Genomic DNA, 19,244 nt, shown 5'->3' with positions numbered 1-19,244 from the left:
ATGAGGCAGATGAATGTTTTCCATTCGATTGTTTGGCAGGTGAATCAAGCCTAGATGAATCACATGTCTTGATTACATATATCAATGCATATTTATCTGTGTATTCTAATATGAATAACAAAAAGAATATGTATCATAATTTTTGCACAAGTCAAAGTCACATGATGGAATACCTCAAATTATATATCAGTGTGTATCCCCAAATACTCACACACAGTAATCGAAGCGTGAGATTTGAGAAGATAATGCAAATTGGGAACGTCGAATTGGTTATAACATTGCGACATAAGGACCCAACATTATTTCGTGGGGGAGGATAGTGTTGGAAAGTCTGTGATGCAAATTCTAAATATCAGTGGTTTCACTACACAACCAACATGATTATATACAATTCCAGGAATCAGGTGAGTCTGTTCCAGTTTCGGTTGTTAATTCTAATACTAACGAGTGCATTCTAGATAATACAGAGTCTACATCCAATACACTGTCGGACAGATGCAAGATGAACCTAATAAGATGTACAATCGATTACACACACTTACACTCCAATTTGAGCTGCGGAAGATGTGGTGTTTGAATGAATCAATGATTCCCTTGTATTGATGACTGTTTTGATTTTGAATTCCAAATACAGTACATTTGTTCGTGCTCATCTAATACTTCTTGAATAAATTGCGTTATTGCTGGGATTACTAGTTTATACTATAATTCAAATACTCTTAAACATCACATCGACGTCGCGATGAAGCCTGTGATGGAACGGTTGGATATACATTCAGATTTTAATGCTTTTGAGGATTACAATGAGAGGTCCGAAATCTGGGCTACGACCAAGGAAGGTACTGAGGATTTTAATATTGTGGCTCATTTCCTTACATTCATCGGAAAGAAGCATACAGCTTAATAAGGATTTTGGAATTTCCAGACAAACTGATTTCACTCCCTTATGCAACCCTCAAGGAACTACTGTTGAACCGTGTGAAGCATACAAATTTCGAATGCGGTAAAGCGGAAAAATTCAATGAAATGACTCGCCAGAACATCAGGAATTCCGCTACTTTACTACGTCGTCCCAGTTCAATACGTAATGAAGGCTATTCAGATAACAATTCACTAAATTGTGAAACAGTCCGCGAAAATGAGCACAAGTTTGGTAAATGCTTGTTCTGTGGCAAGCTTCACCCATGTAATTCATGTGTATTTCGTAATTCTAAATGCTTTGAATGTGGTAAAACTGGACACATTCAGTCAGTTTGTAATACTACTATTCATTTCGCTGAAACTAATGCTAAGGTAGATGTTTCTAATGATCACTTGTCTTTATCCAAGACTTCTAGAAGCAGTATAACGTCACATAACAGTCCAGAGTTGAATGAAACCCAGAATCATTGTGAGACAAAAATTGCTAATCAACCAACTTCTTATCAGATTTCTCGTGTTACTGTACCATATATGGTTTGTCGTAATAATTCACATATTTCTGATGAGATTTCTTACAACTCTGAGAATAGCATGTTGAGTGAGTCAAATCATGATCAAATCCAGATTCAGTTTTGGTAGATGATGATTTTTCTAATGATCCATTATTCTCTTATGAAACTCTGAATAACTTCGAGGGAAATATTTCAGAGAAATCAAATTCTGATGTCATATCAAATGCTATTTGTCGTTTTAATGGATTTATCTCTAGAAATATCCCTAATGAATGTGACAAATGTGTTCCGAATGAGTCGAATTCTAGTCACATTTCTGATGTTATTGTATCAGATGTTGCATATTCTCACGAACAATGTTTGTTGAGTAGAATCCCTAGTCAGTGGTATGATGAATCAGAGGGAATATCAAGTTTTCCTGAAGCAATCAGAGAACCAGTTTGCCCAGATATGGAGTTTGCACAGGCAGAGAATCCAAATCAAGTTCAAGATCATCCTAATGAGTATGAGGCAGATGAATGTTTTCCATTCGATTGTTTGGCAGGTGAATCAAGCCTAGATGAATCACATGTCTTGATTACATATATCAATGCATATTTATCTGTGTATTCTAATATGAATAACAAAAAGAATATGTATCATAATTTTTGCACAAGTCAAAGTCACATGATGGAATACCTCAAATTATATATCAGTGTGTATCCCCAAATACTCACACACAGTAATCGAAGCGTGAGATTTGAGAAGATAATGCAAATTGGGAACGTCGAATTGGTTATAACATTGCGACATAAGGACCCAACATTATTTCGTGGGGGAGGATAGTGTTGGAAAGTCTGTGATGCAAATTCTAAATATCAGTGGTTTCACTACACAACCAACATGATTATATACAATTCCAGGAATCAGGTGAGTCTGTTCCAGTTTCGGTTGTTAATTCTAATACTAACGAGTGCATTCTAGATAATACAGAGTCTACATCCAATACACTGTCGGACAGATGCAAGATGAACCTAATAAGATGTACAATCGATTACACACACTTACACTCCAATTTGAGCTGCGGAAGATGTGGTGTTTGAATGAATCAATGATTCCCTTGTATTGATGACTGTTTTGATTTTGAATTCCAAATACAGTACATTCATTCGTGCTCATCTAATACTTCTTGATTAAATTGCGTTATTGCTGGGATTACTAGTTTATAAAACAATTCAAATACTTCAAATCATCACATAAAGTCAACTTGGTTGACTCCACAAAAACACACTCATAGCTTTCAACTTACTAATAACGTGATCCTTGTTTCGAAAAAATCCAATAATATAAATGCCATTATGAATGGCTACACATTCCGTGGCTTATCTTTACGCTTGAATGTGACCAAACAAAGCTCAAGTCGTAGACCTGATTCAAACAGATGATCAAAGGTGGAAACTCATTCAAATAGGATCTTTTTATTTGAGGGTTTAGAAAAACTTTTAGCATATATAACTGCAATATAGAAATGATGCTCAGTTCGGTACAATGATATTCATTTTATTGAGCAGCCTAAAATTTCTCGAAACATCGACTAACTAATAACAGATTCTAACAAAGTATTCCTAAGGCGCAAGTAACGTCCTAAACTAGAAACTTTGGTACGTCTAGGATTATAGATTGTTTCTTCCATTATTTCGAGAACATGAATATATCTCGTCTTTTTACACGGTAAAAATATAATTCGTCTAAGTAATTCTTTGAAACTTTTTTGAATATTATCCTCTGTATATTATTTAATTGAACGTTTACGCCAATCACTTTTTGAAGAAAACAAAAGAATACATTAAACATGTCTATATATGCTATATTAAGTAAATAACAGTTTTTAAAGAAGAACGTAATTAAAAATCTGAATTTTATGTATATAAGACTTCGTATTATTTATCGTGGCTTTAGATGACACGCTTTGGCAATGTCTAAATTTCCTGACAAAGCTTTGGTCAGTTCTTCCAAACTAATTTGACCATCCGAGTTGTCATCAATTTTTCCAACGAATTCCTTAACCTCTTTACAGTTATATTTAGTAGAATTTGACCTCAGATAAGCTTTAATTTCTTTTTGTGATACAAGGCCATTATGATTTTTGTCAAGTTTTCCGAATAACTCAGTAATGTCAGCAATTCTAAAAAGAAAGAACGGGAAAAAATTATCACTTAGAATATGTAATTGGATGAAACGACCAAAAAATATCCATAACAAATTGCTATGCAATTATAATTTTTGTTCAATAGACAATATCTTAGTCCAGCCTTGGGAAGATAAAATTGTAAGTTGATAGTAGTGAAAATAGCAGAAGATGGTAGGAAGTCTCGAAGTATGATTTTCAGAGTTATTTGATAAAAGTTCGTCTTGACGAACAACAGATATCAGACGAGTTACAAAATCAGGGCCAGATAACCTCGATGGACTTGAAAGAAATGGTGCCTGAAATTTAACATAAAACGGATCCTAAACATATAAATCCCAATGATCTAGTTATAAAAGATGATAAATACTCATCGCATGCTTTAGAAAAGCATGTAGTTGAGACGGATCATATAGGTAATACTAACTTGAAGTGGTCTAGGTTGTATACTCACGTTCATTGAAGCTGTATGCATAAAAAACTTCAAGTCTTTTTGTGTACTGCCCAGTAAGTTATATTTTTATTAAACCTAACCCGTTAGTATAACTAGATTTCAGAGTAGTGTGGTTTATATTGTTCTAGTTTATATTTGTTTCTTCCTATGTTCTCATTTACATACTTCACCTTTTATTTTTTATAATGTCTTGAGTTAAGTGTGATCAAAATTCATGAAATGTATTGCGCTAATTTAATCACTAGATTAACCTGTAGCCCCTCTGGGGGCTAATGCCTGTCCCAAGCCCACAAATAGGAGGACGGTCGGGCATGGGGTTAGCGACCCCATCCTGTGGAAAACCAACTCGCTAAAAAACGCTAACCAAGAAAAATTATTCAAACCATTTTAACTCTGCTCAACGAGTTTAAGGAAGAATTATGACGTCTCTTTCTAATAGACTGATCTTTTCAAAATAGAAAGCGAACAACATAGTAAGCCGTTTATCAGGATGAAGCAAATATGAGATTATTGTTCTTCTGAGTAAGCAACTTTGGTCTCAGTAGTGTTAGATACTATTTCAAGAGTTAGTTTATTTTATGTATCGTACAGTTAAGCAAAACAAGGAAGGTTGTTTAAGTTTTTTCATCTCCGAAAAGATTCATGGCTCAATTAACAATTGGATATTCAGAGGTAAAGATTTACATTAATAAGATAATCAATACATTTAAACCATTCTTTGTGTGGCTAAAACCCTTACAGATGTTAACCTAGTTGATTCTATCCATCTTTTAATAGATTTACATACAATTTATGCTCCACATTAAAAGTAAGGGTCGTGTTACATCTAGTGTTTCACACCAATGTTAACTTGAGAAAGTTATTTCAAATGCAGAAATAATGATCGTAAATGAAATAAAATAATAATAAGTAAACGTCAAAACGTACGACATTGGCTTTGAGAAAAAATTGTTCATTGTCTCGTATCAAGCTGAAAGCATCCAGCAATACTATTATCATTGTTAACTATTTATACACCAGTTCAACCAGCTGAGTGACGAGTGGGTTTGTATAAATCATACTCTTTATCTTATTTTTTATAAAGCTCAGTACATAAATTAGTTTACTTAGTGAATTTTTCTTCAAAAGATAATTTAAAACTTCGATACGAAATGAATAAAGAGAAAATGTGATTTTGCATAATGTAATCACAATACTGGTGAAACATGAGACCTGAACCATTGATATGCCTTTTAAGAAAAAAAATTATAATCTGTAAGTGATTTTCATTACCAACTGACATCTGTTTGGGTTACAGTGAGCACTCAAATGGACTAGACGTCTATTCTGTCGTTCTATGAACTCCGCAGCAGGATAATCGTAACCCAACTATGGATTAAACCCAAAGGTATTCTGCCTTATCACAAGTGTTTAAACTTTAGACCAATGAGCCAGAATTCAGTGGTTTTATGTTTGCTACTTCAATTAATTCTCATTACGGTACGACAATCTTCCTCTTTGGTGTTAGAATACAGGCAAAATCTAACTACTAGTAAAACTAATCTCCATATAACTTTTTTAATCGTAATAAAAGTGAATGCTCGCTAGTCAACCATAATATTTCTAACACATTCATTAAGTATCTTATCTTATCACATATATGGCCCACTATTGCAGAAGTTCGACAACTCTTTTATTTCAGTTCTTAATGTTTGGATCCAATATTTCTTTGAACAGTGCACCAATAAATAATTTAAAGCCTCTTAAGTTTGAAATGGTAAGCGAACCAGTTCGACGTTGCAATGATTTATTATTTGCTACTTAAAAAAATATTAACACAACCAATAGAACACAGTGATTTGAATATTACAGTTGAAAAAAAATTATTTGCTTGAATTTTACGCAATTAGCTTTAATACCTAAATGATACAAGAACAATCAATATTTGACAATAGGTAGATGACGCAAATACTTAATTCATTACATTCTGACATGTTAGTTATGCATAATTCTTTGATCTAGTTTGAAATGTTCTAACTTTTGTAACTAATTATTATTTTTGATACATAGTTTTTAAAAAAAAAGGTTATTCTTCATATATACAAATGAAATGTCGTCATTCAATTTGGGTACAACTTATATCTTTGATCTATAACACCAGTTTAAAAATTTCGGCGGTCTCCTTAATTGAACCGACAAGATGATGCATCATAAATGAGCCAAAAAATGTTTTTTTTTTGTTTGAAAAGCCAAAATATTTTGACGAAACAAATTTATTATTATGTTTTTATTAAAGGCATTTTCATTTAATAATTTTAGTAAATCTATAAAATTGTTGATTAAACATTTGAAATTATACGACAACCAAATATTTATCTTCGTATTGTCCTGAAGTCTGTAGTAAAGGATCTTCTTTGTGACGAAAATGCTTTCATAAATTCATGCAAACTTATTTGACCGTCTCCACTTTCGTCAAGCTTACGAATGAATTCTTTGACTTCTCTATTTGTGACTCTCGCATCGTGTAGTCTTAAAAAATATTTCAGTTCTTTAGCAGTCACGTATCCATTGTGATTCCTATCCATGTGGTCAAAAATAGTGCGCATTTCTTGTTCTCTGTATATACAATAGAGAGACAAAACTTAAGTTAAATATTCTCCATTATATAATACAACATATAAAAAGGTTTGTGACGAATCAAAATTATTCCGTTTAGAATAAACAGCAATGTAACTAAACTGACCAGTTGCAGTCCTAAACATCAATGGGAAGATTTAAACAAGCAATACTAAGTTAATTTAAACTTCACCCCATTGCACAAGCAAATGGCTATCAGGACTCAGTAGATGAAAGGATAACGCGATGGCATTTGAAGCGAAAAGTACTGGGTTCAAGTCTCAGAGTAAACATCAACTCTGAGATACAGGTACATCCAGCTGACGAGTTCAAGTAGGACGAAACGCGCGTGCTGGATTCCACTGCTAGACACTATTCATCTTTGCTTACAATGCTTGTGAAATAAGGAAATATCGAGGCAATACGCACAGTATGCATATATGCCAATTAGAGATTGACCAGTTGCAGTCCTAACACATCGATGGGAAGATTCAAACAAGCAATACTAAGTGAATTTAAATACCTTACTTTTCATAAAATTTTAGGTTTCTATGTGTAAACAACTTGATACTTGTGGTCATCATGTCTACACAATATCTACTAGAATAATTTTAATTCTTATTGTCGTTTTCAAAACTACAACTAACATATGTGTGTTTTAAAGTATAATGCTTGTAATTAAGCGGTTAATTGTTAATGAAGAGTATTTAAAATAATGAAGTTAGGAAATTTCTACAACTATGATTGTAAATCTCTTATGACGAAATGATTTATGGCATGCCAAAAGACTATTATTGGTCAGATTATATTATAGGATTCAAACATTTGTATTCTCTTAAAGTCGTCTCTCCCACTGTACAACTGAAAACTATGTAAGTGGTTTATAGTGAATAGCATTTCAATGTATTGATTCTCATTAATTTCTAGTCAGACAAACTACATCATTCATAAGAAGTGTTCTCATTCTAATTATTCGAGTCGCTGTCGTTTATCCGATGAAACCCAAGTTATATCAAAGATTTTCTTCCAAACCTATATATTCAGAAATCAAATTAAGACAGATATTCATCATTTTTTGATTTGCAATAAAGTATTGCTAAAGATGAAAATTTTCTATCAGAGGATTTATCTGTAAATTGTTTTCTATTCTTTAGTGATAAAATAAACTGAGGAAGCAAAAAAAACAGTAGCTCTTTTCATGTACAGTTACCCAGTTACGAGTTCATGTTATCTACTTCATAAATCACATGCATCCTTTTATTCTAAATACACTTCTAAGATTAACTGGATTGTAGAAACGGATTTTAAACGTATCTCAACCAACTAAACTTTTATCTAGTAAAATCCAAGTGAAAATAACAAATCCATTTAATCAATTAAATTCGAAGGATTAATAAGAATACCTCAAACGGGACAAGAGTATTTTCCATGACGATTATCTTCTTAATAATCTAAGGAAATAAGAACTCTGAAAGGATGGACGAAACTAGTTGAAACCAAATCCAGACATAGTTGAGTTGAAACGTAAACATATAGCCAGAATAAAAAACAAATAGGAAATCGAAATTATGGCCTATGCAAACTAAGGGCTAGGGTACAAAAGCATCTTTTATCACATACTTATGTGATCCAGTTAGAAAAATTAAAATCTCAGTATAACAATTTAAAAATAAGACTCTGTAGCAATAGTTAGGAAAAATAAGGGTGAAGAAAATAGACTGTTTTTACTAAGACTCTATTTTCCATATGTTTTCCACTTTTTAAATGTTTAAACATAAAGTAAATCAACACAATTGCTAATATCCTACATTTGAGCAAATTTATAAGAATGATACATGGTGAAACAATTTAATTCCATAACACTATTAGAGGGAAATTAGTGATAACTCAATGGTTTAGCTATATTTTGTCACTGAATCCTCTTACCGTCTGTTAATCTCAAAAATTCAATATGCACACAGTGATCAAAGGTTTCTAAGGCTTCATAACTATTCTAAGAATGTAAAATTTATTTTATGGATTCGGAATGAATTCAGTGAATATCGAGTTAAGGTTAGATCATTTGAAGTTGGAGACAAACAACATTTGGTTAACATATTCGAATTAGATTACTCAAACATTCATGTAAATGCCTGTAAATAACTTTGTAACATTAACAGAAAAGTTATTAATTAAAAAGAAAAGACATTTCAACATACGTCAGCTGACGATCCATGTTTACACACGTTTTCTTCTTGAAGAATAAATAGGAATTGTGTGAATTTTATACATGAAGATAGACAACTTGTATTTATAGCTCACACATACTCTAAACGTGACCATCTTTTATTGGTGTTTACTTAAAGTGAAATGAATTATATTCACGCTAATTGTTTACTATCATATGTGTTTGGTATAATGACTCATTTAAATCACTAAATTGATGTAAATAGAACTTTACTTAAGTTTTAATAAAAGCGAAAGTAATCATAGTATTATGGTTCTTTTTCTTGTTTTATTTTTACATAGTCAGTTGTTTCATATCCTTTATAAGTGGATTGTTGACTAACGCCGTAGTTTAAAAGTGCAGAAGCGTTAGTTTCAAAGGATAGTTATCAGTTTTTTGGCCGGACTTATTGTTTAGGACAGAATTTCAGTAAACTACAAATATCATGGGCTCAAATTCACATGAGATATAAACATAAAAGTGTCGATTTTCTATATTTCAAGGAAGTAAGAATTACTTTGAGTAGCCTACTGGATCACATCATTACAGTGTTGCATTAGTTAAGTAGAATATACTACTTTATGATGAGTTCAAATGAACAGTTATGTATAACTTACAAATTTTATTTGTAAACAACTCCACTGCTGCACATTTCTGTGAACGCTATTTCACACAACTGAGATATTTCTGTTCACTTTCTACAGCCTCTGTCCTTTTCAGTTTATTACAAAAAGATAACCTTTAGAGCTGAAGAAATATTCTCCATTATTTTTCTACAGAATAAAAGAATAAGACAGAAGTTGAGGCGATTAGTAAAAATGTAATTGTTGGTCATCAATTTGTTTCAAAGGCGACTTGTAGAGGGAATCCTAATGAATCTACATTAAACAAAAGGTTAGCTTCCCAACACTTAATTTACTTTACACTTGAAGATCTATATTATTAAACTCTTAAGTGACAAAAATAACGAAGCAAGTTATCTGAAAATTACTAGGAAAACTCTATTTACAGTATTTGTCTGCATTAATGCTTACACTCAACGTTGTTGGTGTTTAGTCTGTTTTTAGCAAGTATTCGAAGGACTTTTAGATACTCTAGTGGTGGGGTAATTAAATGCCGAACTTCAGTTTTGTTTCGATTTGCATAGGTATGTGAAAGAAGCATCTTTCTACATTTTGGAAGAAACAGAGAAGCCATGACGAACAACGGAAGCTATTTTTGCGAACACTACTGCACTTAATTTAAAGTTTGTAAAAACCTAACATCTGGTTTTGCCCCTTCGTTTGTCCTATAAACCACAATCTGTGGTCTGATGCGTGATTCACTGCCATGACCTTTGCTATTCCAAAATTACTGTTGGCCAATCAGGTGGTAGAATGGTCTTCGTCTTTCTACCCCCAAGGCCGTTTAGTCGTAAGTCGAACTTCCGTATTGATAAGTTCAAGTTTGAACTAAATAGATAGCCTGTCGTGTCAAGGCCTGGTGACGAATTCTCTCCTTCTATTAGTGGGCAGACAGATTAAGGATGTAACGAATTACCTATGAAACTGGTCAACAAATTTCTAAACGTTTTCTCAATCTGATGAGTAGGTATTTTTGTATACCTCCGAAGATATCAATGCAAACCAAATGACTACTAAAAATATCGAACTTGGCTTGCATTGCACTTTCTGTTTGTATATTGATCTGTATTAATCAAAAATTATGATATTAAAAGCCCTATGTACTAAATTGAACGATAAATTTATCTATCTAAATGAATATTTTAAGGATCATTATTACATTTACTGAACTCTACTTTTTTTACTCTGCAATATACAGAAAGTTTCCTAATACCTAATGGGAGGCCTCACAACCAGACATTCACTCCAGTTAAACATTTGTCTGCAAACACGGAAGAAAAAACTACCTCTAAAAATCAAATACTATTATTCAGGTTTGGACACCAAAGCGTTTTAACCATACACACTTGTCTAATATTATACATACATTACCTTAACTCAAGCAGCTAAGATGCTAAAGGGATGTGAAATGAAAAACTTTAAATACACGTCCCTATTGTTAGTGTAAAGTAACCAGACTAGTAATTGGTAAGTAGCTGGACTATTAGTGATGGAAACTGGATTTTTAACTAATAAAAGTTATGAATCATTCCAAAACTGACGAAACTAGGCTTCTTTTATCATTCCCAAATATGTTTAACTTTGATAAGCATGAATAAGAATTTTACTAATATGTAAACATTTTATTACACAGAATGTTTAACTTAACCATGAGTATCGTTTACCACGTGTTAGTCTTCACTGGGAATGCTCTTTGGGATAAACCCAGGTGATGTTCCATATATGTATCAGGAGCTATAAGTCCCGAGTTAAGTAGATGAAAGTTTCTTGCTGTTTACTTTTCGTTCCTAATTTACGCTCATATGACACTAATAATGAGAAATATTTTTTATTCAAATGAAAAGCATATTCTTAGTTCTGTGGTGAAAACCACTATATCTTCATTTAGTTATGATATTTTATCAATATCAATGACTAAGATAATGAGGAGACTCGTTGTGTATGGGATTACTATGATATTTAGAAGTATTTGAATTAATGTATCAACTAAGAATTTCCGAAATAGTGATATTTAAGGCAGGTAGAACTAGATGAGCACAAATGAACGTGTTATATTTGGAATTCATTATAAGCTCAAAGTCAAGTAAAAAGGAATCATTAGGTAGTACAAATACCACAATTACGATGACAACAAGCCATCAGGTTGATTTCTTAACCCATCAGCTGATAAAGATTCGTTTGTCTGTTTGGATTTTGGATACATAAATACCTTGAAAAATATGGTTCTCTTCAGATAGTTATTCTAACCCTTGATCAATATGAGATTCGCTTTTTGATTTTTGGTAGTCAACGGACATAACCTTTGTCTGATTTCGTCGCCTTCAACTATCAGTATGAAATTTTCACTACCCTTTAACTCCACAATTTCCAACGGTTGTTAAATAATTGTTTGGAAAGGAACCCTAACTCATCAATAAGCTTATATTACGTGACAAATAATTGGATATTCAACCGAGCTCATAACGGTACAAAAAAACGACTGAGTGTGCAAATATTATTCAGCCTTAAAATAAGTTAAAGCGGTAGATATCAAAATAATTCAACGTGGTTTTAGTTTGACGATTCATTATTTAAGAAATTTATCTACAAATAATCACATTTTGCCCCCAAATGCCCTAGTATGGTCGAGGGTAGAGAGAGTCCACTCTCCCTCTCGAAATGCTCTCACATGGCCACGTTCATACAACCACTGCCAGGAAAGTCCTACTCACTGCCTTCTCGCAGAGGAGATGTTCTTTAAGAAATTGAGAGGACAAAAAGTGAATTTCCGGCATTTTAACCGAGTTGGTGGAAACGGAGGGTTCACCTAGTTGAGTTGGAAAACCCTGATTCCAAACCAGTCGTACACATGGGCTCCAGCATCCTGAGGGAACAAATGACGTATGGACCTATTGGCTACCATGGGACTGCATCTCCTAAACTTGCTCCACTGTCTTGCGGATTTCATAGTACTAGCCAGAGACTTGAATGCACAGGTCGGGCATCTAGGCACAGAAGTGAGTCGTTTAGGTGGCCAATAGAGATTTGTTAGTCGCAGGTCAGATAACGGGTACCATCTACCGCAAATTTGAGCAGACTACAACCTGTCTCTGGCTAGTACTAACTACCAGCACAGTCACCACCGACGTGCTACCTGGCGTCCTCCATTTGTATCTCAAGCCTAGACTCAGATTGACCACATCGCGATCAACTATCGCTCGCATGGTTGTGTACAAGAATACCGATTCTCTTGAAGTACCTCTCTGGACTCTGATCATGCCCTTGTTTACACTAATCTCATCTAACGTTTCAGTGGCTAACAAATTCATCGTCCAAACGGATCGATGTCAGCAAATTGGTTTTAGCTTCCGTTGCAACTAAATATCAAACCGAGCTAGGTTCAAGGGTAAATACCATCCCACGGAAAAGTATAGATGAGCATTGGTTGCATTTGCATGACGACATGAAAATGGCGAGTAAGGTCGCTTGCGGCTTTGCGAAATGTCCACCTGTAAGCACTAGGTTTCTTCAGGCTCCTTACAACTCATTGAAGTTCATCGGTCTACTCTGAGTGACTGCGAGTTTGACCATAAACGAAGACTGTTACGTAATGAAATTGGACAAAGCTTGGGTCAGAACCGAAAAGCCTGGTGGTCGGAGCGTACTAACGAGTTGGAAGCAGCAACTGCATCTTGTAACTTCCGGAGGCTCTTTCAACTCATCCGAGACACAGGCAGCAAGAATTCTGGTGTGAGTGAAAAAACTGCGAAACTGACAGGATTGCGACCGATAACATATACCGAAATCTTGGACGATAGTGAGTGTTTCAAGCAGCAGTTTAAGTGGTCTGCTGTCGAGGCGACGTCGATCAGACTGTCCTGCTCTCCATAAGAAGTGGCGACTGATCCACCCAACGAGGCAGAGGTCTGCAAGCAACTACGACTCTTGGAGTGCCACAACTCACAAGGCTCAGATGACTTACCTTCGGCCCTTTCTAGAGATGCTGGTGACTTTGTGGTTAAGGAACTGACTAAGCTATTCACAAAGGTCTGGCAAATAAAGTGTTCCAATATCGTGGAATAAGTCGATAGTTGTTCTTATCTCTAATAAGGATTCACGTCATCTATGCAATAACTATCGGGGGGGTGTCTACTTTCGATTGCGTCTAAATTATTGGCTTCTACCATACTTCGTAGATTGTTCGAAACCCAAGAAAGATTGACTCGTGAGGAGCAGACTGGGTTCCATTCTAGTCGAGGATGTATTGATCGTATCTTCACACCTCACCAAATGTTAAAACACAGTCATACTTATCACAAGCCAACAACCATAGTGTTTCTTGATATCGGGGCCGCCTTCGATTCCCTGGACAGGCGTCTATTAAAGGATGTGTCTGAGAGGTTTATTAACATCTTGAAAGCCCTACATACTAACACATCAGGTAGGGTGAGGGTACACAATCACCTTTCCCCATTGTTCTATTCAAGCACTGGGGTTAGACACGATTACCCAATCTCATCATTTGTCTTCAACTTTGGTATCGATGACGCACTGGAAACGGCTCTGATGGATGTAGGCAGTGAGGATGTGAACCCGTTGCATGGCGAAAATCTTTTCGACCTTGAGTATGCGGATGATATTGTCTCACTGTGCGATGATATCCAAGCCATGCACATCGCACTTGATCAGTTGGCAGTCAGTGTCCATTGGTATGGCATGTGTTTCGCACCTTCCAAGTGAAAAGTACTTTTACAATACTGGTAAGCCCCTGATCTTGCACTCATCCTGGGTAGTGAGTAGGTAGTAGTCGAGAAATTCGCGTATCTTGATAGTTGCATAAGTGCTGGTGGTGGCATGTGTGATGAGATCGATTCATGTATAGTGAAAACTAGAGTGGTTCATGCCAATTTGGGCTATTTTTGGCGCCTTCTTGATGTTAATCTGGCTGTAAATGATCGGATCTACAACGCGTCGGTGAGAGTAGTTTTGCTTTGTGCTTGTGAGACATGACCTCTCCGGGTTAGATGTTAGACGACTCTCTCTGTTTGATTATTGTTGTGTTCGAAGGATTGCTGACATCCGGTGGCAACATCATGTTAGTAATGCTGAGGTTCAGAAACGCGTGTTCGGGCACAGTGACGAAACTTCAACTAGTGTCACTATCTTGAAACATCGACTTCGGTGGGTTGGACATATTCCACGAATTTCGTCTCAGAGAATTCCTCGTCGTGCATTATTTGTCGATGGTGGGATCGGTTGGAAAAGCGGAGAGGTGGTCAGTGTATGACATGGTGTTGTGGTATGAAAGAGAGCTTTACAGGACTGCTTTCTGTTGGTCCTTCACGACTCTCTGGTTGGGATCCTAGACATGGTGCAACATAGTGGCTTGAGACGTTACCAGTCATGGCTCAGAATAGAAGCTAGTGGTGATCCTGCTGTAACTTTTAATTTCTTCAAAAGAATGAACGTAACTTCTTTGATTGAAAGAATTCTTTCTGGCTATATCTCTGCTAACTGAACTATTTCTCCCATTATTATTATTACTTCATTCTCATACACTAATTTCTGTTCGTTGTCGTTTTTCCTTTATTATGTGAACTTTACATTCTCTATCTCTTCACAACTTCATTTTTGTGTGGCTCATGTGCATTTGCTGCCCCTTTGTACCAATGTTTATGTGTTCAAATAATAATAATAATAATCACATTCTATCTCTGGGTTAGTAAATGATCTTATGGATTCAAAAAACAAGTTTACTCAATAAGTTATTTGTAAATTAATTTAAAGCAGATTATAGCTGGGGATGTTTTGAAGAGAGCACTATGGTTTATAACATCAACCTATTTTTACATTATGATAGCTTCCTTATTGTTGGCTTCATAAAGAAATGAAGTAATTTTTTAACGTGGTTGCAATGGATAGTATAGTCATGAAATCCTAATATTTCAATGGCAAAAATAAATAGCTGAATTAGAAAACTGAGACTAGTTTTAGTCAACTATTATCAACATCTATCGGTTAGGTGCTCCGGCGCGAGACTGGTAGGTCCTGGGTTCGAATCTCGCGAGTGCGGGATCGTGGATGCTCACTGTTGAGGAGTCCCATAATAGGACGAAACGGCCGTCCAGTGCTTCCAGGTTTTCCATGGTGGTCTAGCTTCAATTGACTCATGATTTCAACTATGAATATACTGATATCTCCACAAAACCCTTTCTGATCTATAAAAAATTTACTCAAAGGCAAGACATAGATTACTGTTGAATATTTTGGTTAATTATTTTACCTTTTTTGACATCTGGGATTAGTTTACCTCAATTTTCACTGACTTCAAGTATATTTTGCCACGAAAATGATAGAACATTGAAACAAAAATGAACTAAAATTATCATTATATTTGATATTTGAATGAAAACAAACGCATACAAAAGGTAATGAAAACCAACCTTAACTTTATGTAATGTGCACCAATCCCTCATCCAAATATTCCTCCAACGTCTACATTTCCATAGTTTGATAGGATGTTATTCAGCAAAGCTTTTGCACAAGAGGTTGTAGTGAACAGAACACGAATGGGGAAAAACCGCACCAATTATAGACTTTCTCACTAAAATCTGACAACCATACAATAAATAGTTAATTTGCAAACTATCAATTATTTGTCTCAATCTTGACTGTTCCTTCTGCAAATATCAGTCTATATCCTCCGATTATTATTGTTCATGCATTTCCATACCAACTGCGTTTCGTTTCCGTCCTTTCTTTATCGATCTTCTACTGAAATACATTCAGTCCCCGACCATCATTATACACTACTTATGAGGATGTAAGTAGTCAACACCATAAAGTAATTTTTTACATTTTCGAATTACTTTTAAGGTGTATCTAATATTTTAAATAGTGTCATTAAACACTGGACGTCAGAAGTCAAGTCGGTTTTTCGAGAACAGAGTTTATTCACTTCACAGTAATATCAAAGAAATTAAGATAATAGTTATGGTGGTCTAGCTTCAATTGACTCATGAACTCAACTAGTAAATTACTATAATATTCACATAACCCATTCCTGATAACCACTATCTAACAATTTTTCAGTTTGATTTTTGCATATAGACGTGATTTACACTCAGTTGCGAGACTCTAGGGATTCAGTTTTCTACTCATTTGGGTATTGTAAATATATTTTTATTATTCCAAACAGTCAATTTATGTTCAGTTCATTTAAAATTGTCCGGTTAAACATGTGTCTTTTTGTTTCTAGACTACTTGATAAATTCTCAGTAATAGTATACTTTATTATTATTATTTCTATTATTATAATTATTCGCAAAGATGGATATTGGCTAGCAGTGGAATCCAGGACGTGCGTTTCGTCCTATTTGGGACTCATCAGCTAGGTGTACCTGTATCTCAGAGTTGGTGTTCACTTTGGGACTCGAACCCAGTAACCTTCGCTTCAAACACATTTGCGTTATCCACTCACCTACTGAGTCGTGATAGCCACTTTCTTGTTGAATGGACTCAATAGCTAAGTGGCGTTTGAAGCAAAGGGTACTGGGTTCGAGTCACAGAGTGAACATCAACTCTGAGATACAGGTACATCCGACTGTCAAGTCCTAAATAGGACGAAACGCGCGTCCTGGATTCCAGTGCCTGCCACTATCCATCTTTGTTTATAATGCTTGTGAATTAAGGCAATATGCACAGCATGGACATATACCAATAAGAGACTGATCAATTGCAGTCTTAAACATCAATGGAAAGAATCAAACAAACACTGCCAAGTGAATTTATTATAATTATTGCTTTCATTTTTGGAATATTTTGATGGTAAAAAATGTTCATGTGATAAGTGCTTTATAATATCTATGAGGTGTTTCTGGTTTTGTATGTATAACGGACGTATAGTCTGAAGAAACTCAGTCTCTTATCATGTTGCCAAAATTTAAAATAGATTATTGAACAAACTTTAGTGTCAGTTAGATCATACTTATGACAAAATACACAACAAGCATGAATAAATTGTTCAGAGTTTAAGGAAAAGTATTAAATAGATTCACATACGCCAATGTTTTTCCACTTCAAAACTTTATCAAGGATTTGGTTAGGGTCATAAGTTAAAAACTCTATCTCTAATGTTTTAAATCCTAATCATAGAACTAGCTTTTCACTTTTTTATCTTTTTCACTTCACAGAATACAAGGTTCTTCATGAAGTGGGGTTGGAAACTGACTTTTTATTAATCAGATTTTTTGAGAACTGTATAATTGTTAGTACCTGAAGTTTTCAAAGTGAATTTCATTCACTTTGTTTACAAAGATGGCTCATTTTATATTGTTTTAAGTCAATCATTAACTACTGTATGAGATTCCTTGAGTTAATTTTCACCGGTTTAGTGTAAACAAGACGATGGTTGATTTCTTTAAAGTGATGGTAAAAAACAGAGAATTGATATTGTTTCTAAAGTGGTTTTACTCTCACCAACGTGAAATATTTTAAAAGACGACAAGGGTTATTCAAATTCTATATCCATATACGTTGTAGTATTTTCTTAAATATAGCTGTCAATCCGTATTGTTAACTTGTATACAACATGAGGAAGAACTCTTAAAAATTGTTGAAAATTTCAATTTTACTTTTACTAATGTAATTATGGCTTTTATTTCATACAAATGTTTGCAATTGCACGACTCTTACAATATTGATTTAGCTTTGAGTAGCATCCTTTTATAGCAGCTAACATAAAATTTAAAAAATTACATCTAATTTGGCTAAGCCCTTTTGTTAACTTATTTAACGGACAGTCATTCGTACAACAACAACCTATCTATACTATTGTATCTTTATTATGTACCCTTGAGCATTGCTTACTGCCTACGCATGTATTCATTCTGCTAGCCTTACTATTAGTCGTTCAATTGATTCGATGATTCATTCATTTCCATTTGTATATATATGTACATCTTAATCCTGTTCACAGGACTGTACTCGCTGACTCGGTCAATCGGTCGCTCGCCCATTCGACTCTTACGTTCACTAGCCTGCTTTACGGCACTACTCTTTCATGCTTGCTTAACGTGCCTGTAATTTTAGATATCTGTGTGTGATCCAATAATAAACGCAATCAACCCTTCGTATTCGCCTTCTGATTTATACACCGTTGGGGCGTTATCGAGTAACGGTTATCAGGACAAACAATATACGAAGTTTAGGGATAATATCGAATATCGACCATCACACTCTACCTATGATATACGATGAATTGCATGCTTAACATTTTTATATAGCAACCCGGATACAATGTGTAAATTTATGACTTTTATTGCATAAACTGATGACAAACTTTTTCAAGGATACTTAGTCATTGTCCATGGTTCACAGCTGTTAGTCATCTTGCGTGTTTTGGCCAGTGCTCTGACATCTATTGACCAGTGCTCTGACATCTATTGACCAGTCATAGAGTATAGGTGAATCTAGACATCTCATTATCGTTTGTTTATCGTTACAATTTATCAAACGAATATACTTTCCATTGGAGTATTTCACTTTTAACTAGTTTCCTTTTTTTTCAGTAATGCAGCCAAATACCAAGTTTATAAGTTAATTCCTCGTAAAATAGAATTACACGTCGACATCTGTAAAACTATTGATCTAACTATCCTATTTTTGCTTCCCACCTTTGTAAGAGAATAACTTGACCTGTTGCTTCATGATATTATCTTTTCCACTGACTTAGACTTTATTTATAATGATTTCATACTAGACGGAATAATTCAGAGAGAATAAGGAA

The 19,244-nt window shown here is 34.6% G+C and overlaps 2 protein-coding genes across 2 annotated transcripts; both read right to left on the bottom strand.

Annotated features, from left to right (window-relative positions):
* Positions 1-3,260: 3,260 nt before the first annotated feature.
* On the bottom strand, positions 3,261-5,004 carry Smp_032980 (hypothetical protein). Its single transcript, XM_018788705.1, has 2 exons — positions 4,982-5,004; positions 3,261-3,597 (listed from the first exon to the last, which is right to left on the bottom strand). Exons 1-2 carry the CDS (start codon positions 4,984-4,986, stop codon positions 3,357-3,359), a joined length of 246 nt encoding a protein of 81 aa, XP_018654221.1. The 5' UTR covers positions 4,987-5,004; the 3' UTR covers positions 3,261-3,356.
* A 1,290-nt stretch (positions 5,005-6,294) lies between these two features.
* On the bottom strand, positions 6,295-8,900 carry Smp_032970 (putative calmodulin). The gene is made up of 2 exons (XM_018788704.1): positions 8,848-8,900; positions 6,295-6,649 (listed from the first exon to the last, which is right to left on the bottom strand). The coding sequence occupies exons 1-2, from the start codon at positions 8,862-8,864 to the stop codon at positions 6,406-6,408; spliced, it is 261 nt and encodes an 86-aa protein (XP_018654220.1). The 5' UTR covers positions 8,865-8,900; the 3' UTR covers positions 6,295-6,405.
* Between the last annotated feature and the right edge of the window lie 10,344 nt (positions 8,901-19,244).

The sequence above is a fragment of the Schistosoma mansoni genome, chromosome W, assembly GCF_000237925.1.
Source record: "Schistosoma mansoni strain Puerto Rico chromosome W, complete genome".
Classification (NCBI taxonomy): domain Eukaryota; kingdom Metazoa; phylum Platyhelminthes; class Trematoda; order Strigeidida; family Schistosomatidae; genus Schistosoma; species Schistosoma mansoni.
Note: the sequence above shows the minus strand (reverse complement) of the source record. Positions and strands in the feature narration are given on the sequence as shown.